This window comes from Gavia stellata, chromosome 41 (assembly GCF_030936135.1).
Source record: "Gavia stellata isolate bGavSte3 chromosome 41, bGavSte3.hap2, whole genome shotgun sequence".
NCBI lineage: Eukaryota > Metazoa > Chordata > Aves > Gaviiformes > Gaviidae > Gavia > Gavia stellata.
Window position 1 is genome coordinate 83,766 of NC_082634.1, and position 14,860 is coordinate 98,625.

General features: G+C 68.3%; 2 protein-coding genes across 3 annotated transcripts; both read left to right on the plus strand.

The window, feature by feature from the left end:
• Window positions 1–265: 265 nt before the first annotated feature.
• On the plus strand, window positions 266–5,317 carry RTN2 (reticulon 2). The gene is given in 11 exon segments (XM_059833144.1): window positions 266–349; window positions 926–970; window positions 1,073–1,115; window positions 1,118–1,404; window positions 1,940–2,015; window positions 2,843–3,054; window positions 3,492–3,623; window positions 3,983–4,052; window positions 4,573–4,619; window positions 4,987–5,045; window positions 5,266–5,317. Coding segments are annotated over 11 exon segments (1,098 nt in total). The 3' UTR covers window positions 5,309–5,317.
• Window positions 5,318–8,924: 3,607 nt separating this feature from the next.
• Window positions 8,925–12,495, plus strand: FOSB (FosB proto-oncogene, AP-1 transcription factor subunit). Of its 2 annotated transcripts, XM_059833179.1 has the most exons (5): window positions 8,925–9,050; window positions 10,695–10,985; window positions 11,090–11,197; window positions 12,072–12,224; window positions 12,309–12,495. In XM_059833179.1, the coding sequence occupies exons 1-5, from the start codon at window positions 8,925–8,927 to the stop codon at window positions 12,489–12,491; spliced, it is 861 nt and encodes a 286-aa protein (XP_059689162.1). In that variant the 3' UTR covers window positions 12,492–12,495. The 2 variants fall into 2 exon arrangements, with proteins under 2 accessions (XP_059689162.1, XP_059689161.1); XM_059833178.1 differs by having other exon boundaries at window positions 12,072–12,495.
• Window positions 12,496–14,860: the final 2,365 nt, after the last annotated feature.

Genomic DNA, 14,860 nt, shown 5'->3' on the forward strand with positions numbered 1-14,860 from the left:
TGGGGCGCTGGGAGGGACCGGGGATGGGAGCACCGGGCATGGGGGTACCGGGGGTGGAGACACCGGGGATGGGGAACCGGGAGGGTCCGGGGATGGAGGTATCCGGGGCGACGGCACCGGGAGGGGTCGAGGATGGAGGCACCGCGGATGGAGAGACCGGGAGTGGCCAGGCATGGGGGTACCGGGGATGGGGGCACCAGGAGGGGCCAGGGATGATGCACCGGGAATGGGGCACTGGGAGGGGCCGGGGATGGGAGGACCGGGGATGGGGTACCGGGAGGGGCCGGGGATGAGGGAACTGAGATGGGAGTACCGGGGATGGAGGCACGGGGAGCGGCTGGGGATGAGGGTACCGGGGATGGGGGAACCGGGAGCGGCTGGGGATGAGGGTACCGGGGATGGGGGAACCGGGAGCGGCTGGGGATGGGGGCACCGGGGATGGGGGAACCGGGAGCGGCTGGGGATGGGGGCACCGGGGATGGGGGAACCGGGAGCAGCTGGGGATGGGGGAACCGGGGATGGGGGAACCGGGAGGGGCCAAGGATGGGGGAACCGGGAGGGGCCAAGGATGGGGGCACCTGGGATGGGGGAACCGGGAGCGGCTGGGGACGGAGGCACTGGGCTGGAGGCACCGGGAGTGGCTGCGGATGGGGGAACGAGGGATGAGGGAACCGGATGGAGGGACCGGGGATGGAGGCACCGAGCGTACCGGGGGACAGGGACACCGGGGACAGGACACCGGGACAGGGCGTGTCCGGGAGGGGTACCAGCGTGCGACATAGGGACTGGGAGCAGGTTGGGGGGGGCACCGTGCACTGGGGGGACACGAGTGCTGCGGGGGGGGGGCAACAGGGACGCGGGGGGGGGGGCACGGACACGGTGGTGGTGGGAGCACGCCCCCCCCATCCCCTCTGCACCCCTCCAGAAGAGGCTCCATCCACGGCCTCCACCACACCGGACTCCACGGAGGGTGAGTGGGGCCGAGCCCCCCATTTTAGGGTGCAACTTTGGGGGGGGGCATGGGGGTACCCCGACCCCCCCCTTTGATCCCCCCAAACCCCCCCTCCACAAGGTGGCAACGAGGAGCCGGACTTCCCCGAGCTGCAGGCGGCACCAGAGCCCCCCGAGGAGGAAGAGGAGGATGAAGATGGGGCGACGGCGGCATGGGGGGGACCCTGGGGACCCCACCAGGAACTCACCTTCTCCTACATCGCCTTTAAGGGGGGGGGTCCCCCCAATGAGCCGGGACCCCGCTGTCGCCGAGACTCCCGTCGAGGACGCCCTGCCCGCCTGAGCTCGGGGCCCCCCGGGGGGTCCCCCCGGGGGCCGGACCCCCGCTTGGCTGCCAGGGTCCCCCCCAAGCGTCCCGAGGAACCCCTGACCCCTCCCGAGGGACAGCTGGAGGTGGGGGGTCCCCTGCCAGAGTTGGGGGGTCCCGAGACTGAGGAGACCCAGATGAGCCTGGGTATGGGGGGTCGGGGGGGGGCTTGGGGTGATGGAGGTGGCTGAGGGGGCAGTTTGGGGTGATGGGAGTCCCTGGGGGGCAGCTTGGGGCCATGGGGGGTCCTGGGGAACCTTGGGGGAGCTGGGGGTCATGGGGCATCCTCAGGGGGGCTGGGGGCAATGGGGGGTCCCCAAGGGGGGCGTGGGATATGAAGGGTCCTGGGGCACCCCTGGGGGGGCTGGGGGCAATGGGGAAGTCACGGGGTACCCAAAGGAGGGGGGGGCTGGAAACCATGGAGGGGTCCCGAGGGGGTCTCAGGACAATGGGGGGGCTTGGGGCCATGGGGGTCCCGGGACACTGTTTCGGGCCCCCCCTCCCGCAGCCCCCTGACCCCCCCACTGCCCCCCTTTCCCACAGCAGCAGTGCCCGCGGGCCCCCCCCCGCCCGCGCTCCCCCCCCCGCCCGCAGGGGGCGCCCCGCGCCCGCCCCCCCCAGACCCCCCCCCCCATCCCGGAGCCGCCCCCGGACCCCCCCGACCAATCACCGAGCCTGCCGGGAGCCGAGGTCCTAGGTGAGCAGCCAATCACGGGCTCGGGACACTGCTGGGGGGGGAAGATCACGGCGGGGGGGGGGAGCCGGGCGTCCGGTTGCAGGGTGGACCCAGGCGTCCGGGCGGGATTGGTGGCTAAAAATAGGGGTCCCCCCCCAAAGTCCCCCCCCAAACCCAGCAGCACCCGCGGGAGCTATGGAGGGCCAAGGTGGGTGCAGGGGGCACCAATGGCGGGGGGGGCCCGGGGGGGTGGGTGCTGCCCTTCCCCACACCTGGGACTGTCACTCAGGGTGGGGACAGCTGGGTGCTGGGGGGGGGCATGGGGGCTCTTGAGAGGATACTGGGAGGCACTGGGGAGCACTGGGGGGGCTCTGGGAGCACTAGAGGGGCCCTGGGGGGCTTGAGGGGATACTGGGGGTGGCATTGGAGGAGGAACTGGGGAGCACTGGAGGGACACTGGGAGCACAGAGGGGGGTCGGGGGGCACTGGGAGGTACTGGAGGGATACTGGGAGCACCCTATGGGCCCTGTGGGGCTCGAAGGGGTACTGGAGCGAGCTGGGGCACACTGGAGGAGGCACTGGGGAGCGTTGGGGAGCACTAGAGGGGCTCTGGAGGGGGTACTGGGGAGCACTGGAGGGGCTCTGGGAGCACTGAGGGAGCTCTGGGTGGGGCACTGGAGGGGATACTGGGAGGCACAGGGGGCTCTGGAGTGGGCACTGGGAGGCACTGAGGGGCTCTGGAGACAATACTGGGAGGCACTGGAAGGGATACAGGGAGGCTCTGGGGGGGCCACTGGGCGGCACTGGGGGGCACTGGGAGCCCTGGGCACAGCGCGGTGTCCCCGCAGTGTGGGAGCTGCTGTACTGGCGGGCGCCGGGGTGGTCGGCGCTGGCGCTGGTGGGGGCGCTGGGCACCCTGGGGTGTCTGGCGCGGTTCAGCGCCATCAGCGTGGGCGCCTACGGGGCGCTGGCCGTGCTGGGCATCACCCTGCCCCTGCGCCTGCACCGCACCGCCCTGCGGGTGCTGCGCCGGCACCCACCCGAGCACCCCTGCCGGTGAGTGCCACGCCGCGGACCCTCACAGGGCTGTCACCGTCACCCTCCCGGTGCCGTCTCCTGCCTGTCCCGCTGCCTGTCACTGTCCCCACGGTGTGCGGTGGCACTGTTGTCCCCGTGGCACAGGGTGCCCATGCTGTCCCTGTGGGGTGGCCCTGCCATTCCTGTCCCCTCGCCCTGGGTGGCCCTGATGTCCCTGTCCCCATGGCATGGGGTGTCCCTGTCATCCCTGTCCCCGTCATCCCTGTCTCCATCCCATGGGGTGTCCCTGCCATCCCTGTTCCCATCCCATGGGGTGTCCCTGCCGCCCCCATCCCCATGACACAGTGTGTCCCTGCCATCCCCACCCCATGGGCTGTCCCTGCTGTCCCCGTCCCCACTGCTGTCCCTGCTGTCCCCGTCCCCACCCCGTGTCTGTCCCTGTCCTCGCGCAGGGCGCAGCTGGAGGGGGCCGTGGGGCTGAGCCCCGAGGAGCAGCAGCGCTGGGCCCGGCGCCTGGCCCGGCACCTCACCGCCGCCACCCGCACCCTCGCCCGCCTCTTCCTCGTCCACAGCCTCCCTGAGTCCCTCAAGGTGACTGTCACCCTGCACAGGGGCTGGGGGGGCACTGGCGGCATGGGGAGCACTGGGGGTATGGGGACATGGAGGGCACTGGGGGCATGGGGAGCACTGGGGGCATGGGGAGCACTGGGGGCATGGGTGGCACTCGGGGCATGGGGACACCAGGGGCATGGGGGATGTGGGGGACACTGGGGTCATGGGGAGACCTGGGCATGGGGGTACAGGGGACACTGAGGGACAGGGGGACATGGGATGCCCCCCAGGCATGAGGGCATGGGGGGGGCTACTGGGGACGTGGGGCATGAGGACACTGGTGGCATGAGGGTCACCCAGGGTGGTGATGGTGACGTGATGCTGGGCTCTGGCTGCAGTTCGCCTTCTTGTTCTACCTGCTGACCTACGTGGGGGCCGTCTGCAACGGGCTGACGCTGCTGGGAGTGGGTACGGCACCAGGACGCGGACAGGGACAGCATGGGGACAGGATGGGATGTGGACACAGGATGGGGACAGGGCATTGGCGTGGAAGACACGGGACAGGGGATGGGGATGGGACAGGGGATGGGGATGCAGCATGGGGACAGGGACATGGGATAGGGTAGGGGATGGGGCATGGGGACAGGGACATGGGATAGGGCACAGGGATGGGGCATGGGAACAGAGCACAGGGGATGGGGACAGGGGACAGCATGGGGCCTGAGGATAGGCACAGGGATGCTGGCTGGCATGGGAACAGGGGACAGAGTGTGGATATGGCTGGGGGACAAGGGGACAGGTGTAGGGGACGTGAGCAGTGCCTGGGGACAGGGGGATGGCACAGGGATGGGTACAGCAGGGGGATGGAGGACACCATGGGGACAGGGGACAGAGCATGGGGACAGCCTGGGGACAGGGGTTTGCGGGGACGGGGGTATGGCACAGGGACAGAACAGGGACCTGGCCTGAGGTGGCACTCCCTGTCCAGGCGTCATCTGTGCGTTCACCTTCCCCGTGCTCTACCGGCACCACCAGGTACGGGGACACCAGGGGACACGGGGACTGGAGAGGGTGGGGGACATGGGGGGACACAGGGACTGGAGAGGGTGGGGGACGTGGGGGGAACCGGGGGCTGGAGAGGGTGGGGGATGTGGGGGGACACAGGGGCTGGAGAGGGTGGGGGTTGTGGGGGGAACCGGGGGCTGGAGAGGGTGAGGGACATGGGAGGACATGGGGGAACACGTGGGCTGGAGAGGGTGGGGGATGCGGGGGGACATAGGGGATGGAGAGTGTTGGGGACACGGGGGGCATGGGGGGACACAGGGGTCTGGGGAGGGTCAAGGGGTACCCCTCTGCACCCCCCCCATGTCCCCAATTGCCCCCCGGTCCCTGACATCCCCAGGCCCAGATCGACCAGTACATGATTCTGGTGAGGAACCACCTGAGTCACCTCCGTGCCAGGTAAGGGCACCCCCCACCCCCCAAAACCACCCTGGGCACCCCAAAACCACCCCCACTCTGAGACCCCATCCCTGCCCCCATCCTGGCACCCCAAAACCACCCCATGCACCCCAAAGCTGCCCCTGGGGACCCCAAACCTAGCCCGGGGTGCCCTTGGGGGGTCTTGGGGTGCCCCCAGGGGGGTTTGGAGTGCCCACCCCCAACTCCCCTCTGCCCCCAGGATCCAGGCCAAGCTCCCAAGTGCCAAAGTGAAGCCGCAGTGACCCCCCCGTGTCCCCCCCGAGGTGACTGCGGGGGGGGGGGTGGCCGGGATCCCCCCACATCCCCCCCCCGCCCCTGCGTGGGGGTGTCAGTCGAAGGGGGCAGGGGGGTGTCATGCCCCCCCCGTGTCCTCCCCACCCTGCGGGGGGGGGGGGGGCACAATTTAATAAAAACTCTTGTGACAGCCACGTGTGTGATTGTGCAGGGGACGTGGGGAGAGCGGGAGGGACGGGGGACACACACACACGGGGACACGAGTGGGGGGACACAGCGTGACATGGGAGGACACGGAGGGACACAGGGGGACACGGGGGGATAACACCAGGACACGGTGGGGGAGCACTGGGGTCCCCCCCCAGGTATTTTTAGCCCCACCGCAGCCGGGTCGGGCTGTGCTGACTCAGCAGCCGGGGAAGGGGGGCGCCTGGGCGCCCGGGCCCCCCCCCCCCGGGGCCCCCCGTGTTCCCCCGCGTCCCCTCTCGCCCCGCGGAACGCGTGGGAACCCCGCGGCGCAGGCCCCGCCCCCGTCCTGATCCCGCCCCCCTCCGGCCTCGCCCCGCCTCCCGTTGCCAAGGGCACGGCGGTTGCCGCGCGACGTAAACAAAGGACGCCGGACGTGGTGACGTCAGGGGCATGGAACGCCGTCGCCGGGGCGACACGCGCCGTGTTTACTCCGGCCGCGGCGGCGACACGTGGGGACGGGACGGCGGGATGGGGACCCCGGGACCGGGGATGGGACACCGGGGAGAGCCCGGCCGGGACTCCGAGACCCCCGGGGCCGGGACCCCGGGACCGGGGATGGGACACCGGGAAGAGCCCGGCCGGGACACCAGGACCCCCGGGGCCGGGACCCCGGGACCGGGGATGGGACACCGGGACCGGGGATGGGACACCGGGGAGAGCCCGGCCGGGACCCCGGGACCGGGGATGGGACACCGGAGAGAGCCCGGCCGGGACACCAGGACCCCCGGGGCCGGGACCGGGGACGGGACACCGGGAAGAGCCCGGCCGGGACTCCGGGGCCAGGACCCCGGGACCGGGGATGGGACACCGGCCAGAGCCCGACCAGGCCACCGGGGCCGGGACACCGGGGAGAGCCCAGCCGGGGTCCGAGGACCCCGAGGCCGGGACACCGGGACCCGGATACCGGGGAGAGCCCGGCCAGGGCCCGGCCGCCGGGATGGGCACACCGGGGCCCAGACACAGGAGGGAGTCCGGGGGCACCGGGACCGGGACCCCGGGGACGGGAACACAGGGGCTGGAGACACCGGGGAGAGCCTGGTCGGGACCCCGGGGCTGCGGCCATCCGGCAGCGGGAGCACCGGGCAGGGACACCGGGACCGGGGGCACCTGAGACCAGAAGCACCGGGGCTGGACCCCCCAGGCTGGGGACAACCGGGGCCCGTGACACCGGGGAGCACCGGGACCGGGGACAACCAGGGCCCGTGACACCGGGGAGCACCGGGACCGGGGACACCCGGGGCCTGGGGGCAGCTGGGAGGCGGGGCGGGGACAACCGGGGCTGGGACCCCCGGCCCCGCCCCCTCGAGCTGGGGGCGGGGCAAGAATGAATGACAGGAGGTGTGAATGAATGTAGGAATGAATGAATGAAGAGGCGTGGGAACTGCCCCCCCCCGGGTCGCCGTGGCCCCGCCGTGACTCAGCGCCCGTTCCCGCCCGTGACATCAGCCTCCGGTGTCAACCCCGGTCCTGTAACAGGACCGGGACCCCCCCCGGGGGCTCTGGTTGCCGACACCCCCATACCGGGACCACCCCCCCTCCCCATGCCCATCCCGGGAGTGCGGGGCATGGGGAACGTGGCCCATGCACGCCGGTACCGGGAACCGCCCCCCCGGTGTGCCACCATCCGGTATCGGAGACTCACGGTGCTCTGTAGCCCAGCCCCGGTGGCATCCCGGAGGTGGGGGGGTGGTCCCATGGCCCCGGTACCGGGAGCCCCCGGTGCTCTGCAGTCCGGTACTGGTAAATACCCCAGAGGGGAAGTTCCCATTGGCCCGGTACCGGGACCCCCATACCGGGACCCCCGCGGTGCTCTGGAGCCCAATGCCCGTAACACCCCGGGGGAAAGTTCCCGGTGCCCCGGTCCCGGGACCCCCCTCGGTGACTCACTGGCCGGTCCCGGTAACACCGCGGGGAGAGGTTCCCAGTGCTCCGGTACCGGGGCCCTGCAGTCCGGTCCCGTCCCGTCCCCTCTACCGGGACCCCTCCCATCCCGGGACGGTCCTTTGGGCCGCGGGGCCACGTGCTGGGGGGGGAGGGGGTCCCGGGGGGGGTCACCGGGTTGGGGGGGGTCCCGGGGGGTGTGTCACCGGGTTGGGGAGGGTCCCGGGGGGGGGTCACCGGGTTGGGGGGGGGGTCCCGGGGGGGGGGTCACCGGGTTGGGGGGGGGTCCCGGGGGGGGGGGGTCACCGGGTTGGGGGGGGGTCCCGGAGGGGTTACCGGGGGAGTTACCGGGGGTGCGGGGCCGTTGCCCCGGACGGTTCAGGCCGTTTCTAGAACCGCGGCGCCCGTTTCTATTAATACGCGTTTCGGCGGCGGCGGCGGCGGCGAAGGGATTCCCTGTGACGTCATTGCTAGGATACCAAACAAACACTCCGAGACAAGCCCATATATGGCTAATTGCGTCACAGGAACTCCGGAGGGGCGGGGCGAGGGATCCCCCCCGTTCCCCGCCCGCCGCGGAGCCTCTTAACGGCGGCGGCGGCTCCCGGGGCCGCAGAACGGCAGCGGCAACGGCAGCGACGGCAGCTGCGGGGTCGGGGGGGTCCCGGGGGGTCCAGAGCGGCGGCGGCAGCGGGCGTGACGTCAGCGCAGGGGGCGGGGCGCCGCCGTATAAAGCGGAGGCGCGGCGGTGAGCATTTCATTCATAAAAAGCGGAGACCGGGGGAAGCGGCGGGAGCGTCACCGGCACTTTGCACCGGCGGAGCGGATGTACCGGGGCTCGTAGCGGCTGAACCGGAGCCTGGGAACGGATTTACCGGAGCTTATAGCGGCCAACCGGGACTTTGCACCGCAGAACCGGAGCCTGGGAACGGATGTACCGGGGCTTATAGCGGCGCACCGGGACTTTGTACGAGCGAACCGAAGCCTGGGAACGGATGCACCGGGGTTTGTAGAGGCGCACCGGGACTTTCTACCGGAGAACCTGGGACGCGTGCACTGGGGCTGGTAGCGGCGAACCGCAGCCTGGGACGGATACACCGGGGCTGGTAGCGGCGAACCGGAGCCTGGGACGGCTGCACCGGGACTTTGTACCGGCACACCGGGGTTTGTAGTGGCGCACCGGAGCCTGTCACGGATGCACCGGGGCTTATAGCGGCGAACCGGAGCTTGTAGCAGCGCACCGAGGCTTTGTAGCTGTGAACCGGCGCCTGGGACGGACGCACCGGGGCTCGTAGCGGCGCACCGGGACTTCCCACGGTCCGGCAGACCGGAGCGGGACCTTCGCACCGAGAGACTCCCCCCCCACCGCCAAAACCGTCACCCTAATCCGGCGAGGGGGAGAGAGAGGAGCGGGGCGGAGCTCGGTAAACCGGGATGCCGGTAGCCTGACCCGCAGCCTTGGCGTGGCGGGGCGGCCCCCGCGCCCCCGGGGCCATGTACCAGGGCTTCCCCGGTGACTACGACTCGGGTTCCCGCTGCAGCTCCTCGCCCTCGGCCGAGTCCCAGTACCTCTCCTCGGTCGACTCCTTCGGGAGCCCCGCGGCGGCGGCGGCCGCGCAGGTGAGCTCCGCGCCGGGCCGCCAGGGGGAGGCGGGCGAGCGGCGCCGAGGGGGCGGGGTCGTGCGTAAACGCGTGACGCGCTGGAACCCTCCGTGATGACGCGGCGCACGTACGGCGCGCGCGGGTTTATTTTGGAACGCGGCGGCCGCCCCCTGTTGCTAAGGGGGGGGGGCGGGGGAGACGCGCGTGGGGGACACGCCCCCTCGCCGTGTGGCCACGCCCACAGCTCTGGCCACGCCCCCGCCGGCGCGCTGCGGCGGCGGGTGGGAGTGTGGCTGCGGTTCCCCCCACGCGTGAACCGGGGGGGTGTCGGTGCATCCCCCCCGTAAACGGGTCCCAGTGCAACCGCGGGGGGGGAACTCAGTGCATCCCCGTCCACCGCCCCCCGGTGCAACCGGGAAAGGGGCGGGGCTCAGTGCCCCCCCCCAGTTCCATGTGTGATTTGGGGGGGGTCCCTCAGGGTGCCCTGGCAGCGTGCCAAGTCCTGGTGCAAAGTGGGGGGGTGTCCTGGTGCAGCGAGGGGGGGTGTCTGCCAGCTGCAAACAGCTGGAAGCAGAAGAGGGGACCCTGTCGGGGGGGGGCCCACCCTGAGCTGGGTGCTGGGGCCCCTCGTGTGCCAGACTGGGAGGGGTTTGCACGTTGGTGCACAAGTGCTGGGGGGCCTCGTGCATCGGTGCCGGGCGGCTCTTGCGCGTCGGTGCCGGGGGCATGAGGGTGTCGTGCATCGGTGCCGGGCGGCTCTTGCACGTCAGTGTCAGGGGCACGAGGGTGTCGTGCATCGGTGCCAGGTGGCTCTTGCGCGTCGGTGCTGGGGGCACGAGGGTGTCGTGCATTGGTGCCGGGCGGCTCTTGCACGTCGGTGTCAGGGGTACGAGGGTGTCGTGCATTGGTGACGGCGGGTTCTTGCACGTCGGTGTCAGGGGCACGAGGGTGTCGTGCATCGGTGCCGGGCGGCTCTTGCACGTCAGTGTCAGGGGCACAAGGGTGTCATGCATTGGTGCAGGCGGGCTCTTGCACGTCGGTGCCGGGGGCACGAGGGTGTCGTGCATTGGTGCAGGCGGGCTCTTGCACGTCGGTGCCGGGGGCACGAGGGTGTCGTGCATTGGTGCCGGCGGGCTCTTGCACGTCGTGCATTGGTGCCAGGCGGCTCTTGCACATCAGTGCCAGGGGCATGAGGGTGTCAGGCATCAGTGCCAGGGGCATGAGGGTGTCATGCATCGGTGCCGGCGGGCTCTTGCACATCGCTGTCAGGGGCATGAGGGTGTCATGCATCGGTGCCGGTGGGCTCTTGCACATCGCTGTCAGGGGCATGAGGGTGTCATGCATCGGTGCCGGTGGGCTCTTGCACATTGGTCTCAGGGGCACGAGGGTGTCAGGCATCAGTGCCAGGGAGCTCTTGCACGTCAGTTTCAGGGAACAGGGAGCCTCATGCATTGGTGCTGGGGACCTCCTTCACCTTGGTGCCAGGGGTACGAGGGCATCGTGCATCAGTGCCAGAGACCTCTTGCACGTTAGTGCCAGGAAGGATTTGCACGCCAGTGCCAGGGAGCTCTTACACACCGGTGCTGGGGGCACAAGGCCCTCGTGCAGCCCACCCATGGGTGCTGCTGGGCAGATTCTGACCCCCCCACCCCATCTCTGCAGGAGTGCAGCGGCCTGGGGGACATGCCCGGCTCCTTCGTGCCCACGGTGACGGCCATCACCACCAGCCAGGACCTGCAGTGGCTGGTGCAGCCCACCCTCATCTCCTCGGTGGCCCAGTCGCAGCCCCTGGGGGCACCCATGGCACATCCCCCCCCCACCGCCCCCGTCGATCCCTATGACCTCCCGGGACCCAGCTACTCCACGCCCGGCATGGGTGCCTTCACCACGGGGCCGGCGCCGCCGCCGGCACGTCCCACCCGCGCCCGGCCCCGGCGCAGCCGCGAGGAGACGGTGAGTGGCATCCCCATCCCCTGGGTGGGTGGGAGGGACCCAGAGGATGGTGGGACCTTGGGGACATTGGTGGCAGCTGGCTGATGGTTGTGTCCCTCTGGCAGCTGACACCAGAGGAGGAGGAGAAGCGCCGTGTGCGGCGGGAGAGGAACAAGTTGGCAGCAGCTAAGTGCCGTAACAGGCGCCGGGAGCTGACAGATCGGCTGCAGGCGGTGAGTGCTTGGGGACACGCTGGGGATGGCGGTGTCACCGCAGCTGGGAGTGTCTGAGGCGGGCAGCAGTGGCTGCCTGGGATGGTGGAAGGATGGCAATGTCCCCAATGGCTGGGGACATCATGGGGGGATAGGTCGATGTCTATGGGGGCAGATCCCCGGGATGTTTGGGGACAGTGGTGTCCCCAAGGCCATGGGGACATTGGAGGGGGACAGTTGACTTGGGCTTGTTGGAAGAGGACAGGTTGATGCCTATGGGAGCAGATAGGGACAGCGGTGTCCCCAGGACCGAGGAACATCAGAGGGGGAAGATGCCCCCAGGATGTGGCTGTGTTGGAGGGGACAGATGGATGCCTATGGGGCACATCCTGGGGAGCTGGGGATGTTGGATGGGGACAGCAGTGTCTCCAGGACCAAGGGACACAAAGGGGACAATGATGTCCCTGAGAGCTGGGGACGTCAGAGGAGAAGACAGTAAGAGGGACACTGGAGGGGGACAATGCTATCCTCAGGAGCAGGAGACATCAGAGGGGGACAGATGGAGACCTGGGCATGCTGGAGGGGGACAATGCTGTCCCCAGGAGCCAGGGACATGGGAGGAGGACACAAGGATGCTGGAGGAGGATGCTGTCCCCAGGAGCAGGGGACATCAGAATGGGACAGATGGATAACCAGGGATGCTGGAGAGGGACAATGCCATCCCCAGGAGCAGGGGATGTTGGAGGGGGACAGATGGACATCTAGGGATGCTGGAAGGAGGAATGACCCCATCCTGGAGGCCATGGGAGGGTGATGTCCCCAAGGTTGGGATCGGGGCGGGGGGGATAGCAGCATCCCCTGCAGCCCATCTCACTCCACCCCACCACCACCCCAGGAGACGGACCAGCTGGAGGAGGAGAAAGCCGAGCTGGAGTCGGAGATAGCTGAGCTGCAGAAGGAGAAGGAACGGCTGGAGTTTGTCCTGGTGGCCCACGCCCCCGCCTGCAAGCTCCCCTTTGAGGACGTCGGCTCCTTGGGTGCCGGCCCCGCCGAGGTGAGCACCCTGGGCAAGGAAGAGCCGGCGGGGACCGTCGCCTTCCTACCCCCGGGTCCGTTCCAGCCGAGTGCCCAGGGCCCCTTCCCCAGCTGCTGCTTCGCGCCCGGGGTCCCCTCGGGGCCGCCTAACCCATCCTATACGTCTTCGTTTGTGTTCACCCACCCAGAGGGAGCCACCTGCGGAGCCTCGCATCAGCGGAGCAGCAGCAGCGACCAGTCCTCGGACTCCTTGAATTCTCCCTCACTCCTCGCGTTGTGAATGGGGTCCCCCCTAAAAAACAGGCACCTCCTCCCTCCCTGGGTGGTGTTTTTTTGTGGTTTTTGGCTTTTTTCCCCCCTTTTTTTTTTTTTGGATCAGTTGGCCCAGGCGTTGGGGTACTGGTGAGGTTGAAGGGCAGCTTTGGTGCCTGCATGTGGGCTGTCAGCAATAGGCTGGCGTGTTGGAGGTGTCCGTGATGTCTCCATCATTCCTGCGGCATCCTGGCTGCTTCAGAGGTGTCTGTCCCCAGTCCCCATTATCTCATGGGGGTTCATACAGCATCTCCATGTCTTTGGAGATGTTTCTGCCCAATTTCCACCACCCTGGGAATGTCCCTGTGGTGTCTCCATCACCTTAGAGGTGTCTGTCCCCAATCCCTGTTGTCCCATGGGGCTTTACGCAGCACCTCCATTGCTTTGGAGATGTTCCTGCTCAACTTCCATCCACCTGGGAAGGTCCCTGTGGTGTCTCCATTACCTTAGAGGTGTCCGTCCCTGATCCCCATCATTCCATGGGGATTCATGCAGCATCTCCTTCACTTTGGAGATGTCCATGCCTGATTTCCACCACCCTGGGAGGGTCCCTGTGGCATCTATGACACCTTAGAGGTGTCTGTCCCTGATTCCCCATCATTCTGTGGGGATTCATGCAGCATCTCCTTCACTTTGGAGATGTCCATGCCTGATTTCCACCACCCTGGGAAGGTCCCTGTGGCATCTATGACACCTTAGAGGTGTCTGTCCCTGATCCCCATTGTTCTGTGGGGATTCATGCAGCATCTCCTTCACTTTGGAGATGTCCATGCCTGATTTCCACCACCCTGGGAGGGTCCCTGTGGCATCTATGACACCTTAGAGGTGTCTGTGCCTGATCTCTGTTGTCCTGGGGAGGGTTCCTGTGCCATCTCCATCCCTTTGGAGATGTCCATGCTGTATCTCTCTTACCCCAGGAAGGTCCCTGTGTCATTTCTGTTACAATGGAGATGTCTGTGTCATCTCCATCACTCCAGGGGCGGGGGGGGGGGGGGGGGGGGCGCGTAGTCCATGCAGCATCTCCTTCATCTTAGAGGTGTCCATGCTGCATCTCCATCTCCCTTGGAGAGTCCCTGTGGCACCTTCATCACCTTAGAGGTGTCTGTGCCACAGCTGCACCGTCCCGTGGGGTCCTTGCAGCATCTCCATCACCCTGGAGATGCCTCTGCTGTGTCCCCATTACCTGGGGGGGGTCTTTGCAGCATCTCCATCATCTTGGAGGTGCCCCTGCCAAATCTCCATCACCCTGGGCTGGGGGGGGGCGGGCGGGCGTGTCCAGGTGCTGTCTCCATTGCCCCTGTCCATGCTCCATGCCCCCATCCCCCTTGGGGGTCCCAGCCCCACTGCTGATGCTGGGCCTCCAGGTGACCTCTCCAGCACCCACAATGTTGGGTGGGCTCCCATCCTGCTTGTTCCCCACCCAAGTGTGAACGGCTCTGCCCCGTCCACCCTCCCTGCACGGGTCCTGCCGGTGGCTCCGGTGTCCCCAACCCTGCGCCGTCCCTCTCTCGTGACCAAGCTTCGCCAGCATTGACTCTGTCCTCTCTCTATATATTATATATATATTTTTGTTGCGTGGGGCTGCCAACCCCCGGGAGATGTTTAATTTTTTATTATTATTATTATTATTGCCTGTGCTGTATTTGTGACTGTTCTGGGGCCGTGGCCCCTGCGTCCATGCTTGACCCATCCCAACATGGCCAATAAAGCAGCTTTGGATCGGCCCCCTGTCTCTCTTCTTTCTTGCCGGAAGGGTGGCACCAGTTGGGGACCCATGGCCACCAAGGGGTTCTTGTGGAGGAAATGGGTTGGGGATCTTCTGGGGACACGGAGGCTATGGGTTGAGGAGCTTCCCAGGTCTTTGGGGATGGGACAAGGGTCATGGGGTCCTTGGGGACAAGGAGGGGCAGGGAGCACCAAAGGGATGAAGCCATGGGGATGCTGGAGCCTGTGCCACAGGGAGCTTCTGGGTACGAGGGGTCCCTGAGGAGCTGTGGGGACCACGAGGTTGCGGGGCAGAGACCCTTGGGGACACGGAGCCTGTGGCTCAGGGGGACAGGGAGCTTGTGGGGGGTGACTCCCCATTGGCCCGCCTGCCTGCCAATCAACTGTAAAGATGGGCGGACCTTGCTGCCAAGGTTATGAAAGGACCACGCCTTCCCAAGCCACGCCCCCACAGCTCAAGCCGTGGCCGCCAGGGGGAGCCAGCACCAAGGGACGGGAGGGGCCGCGGTGGCAGGTGGGGGGGTCCTTGCCCGGTTTGGGGACTACATGACCCAGCCGGGAGACAGTCTATGCCCGGTTTGGGGAGCATGTCGCCCAGCTGGGAGGGAGTCT

Excerpts from the sequence above, each read along its gene's own strand:
- FOSB (XM_059833178.1), top strand. The coding sequence starts at position 8,925 with ATGTACCAGGGCTTCCCCGGTGACTACGACTCGGGTTCCCGCTGCAGC. Across the intron at positions 9,051-10,694 it reads CGGCGGCGGCGGCCGCGCAG|GAGTGCAGCGGCCTGGGGGA; the intron begins GTGAGCTCCGCG and ends CCATCTCTGCAG. Across the intron at positions 11,198-12,071 it reads TGACAGATCGGCTGCAGGCG|GAGACGGACCAGCTGGAGGA; the intron begins GTGAGTGCTTGG and ends CCACCACCCCAG.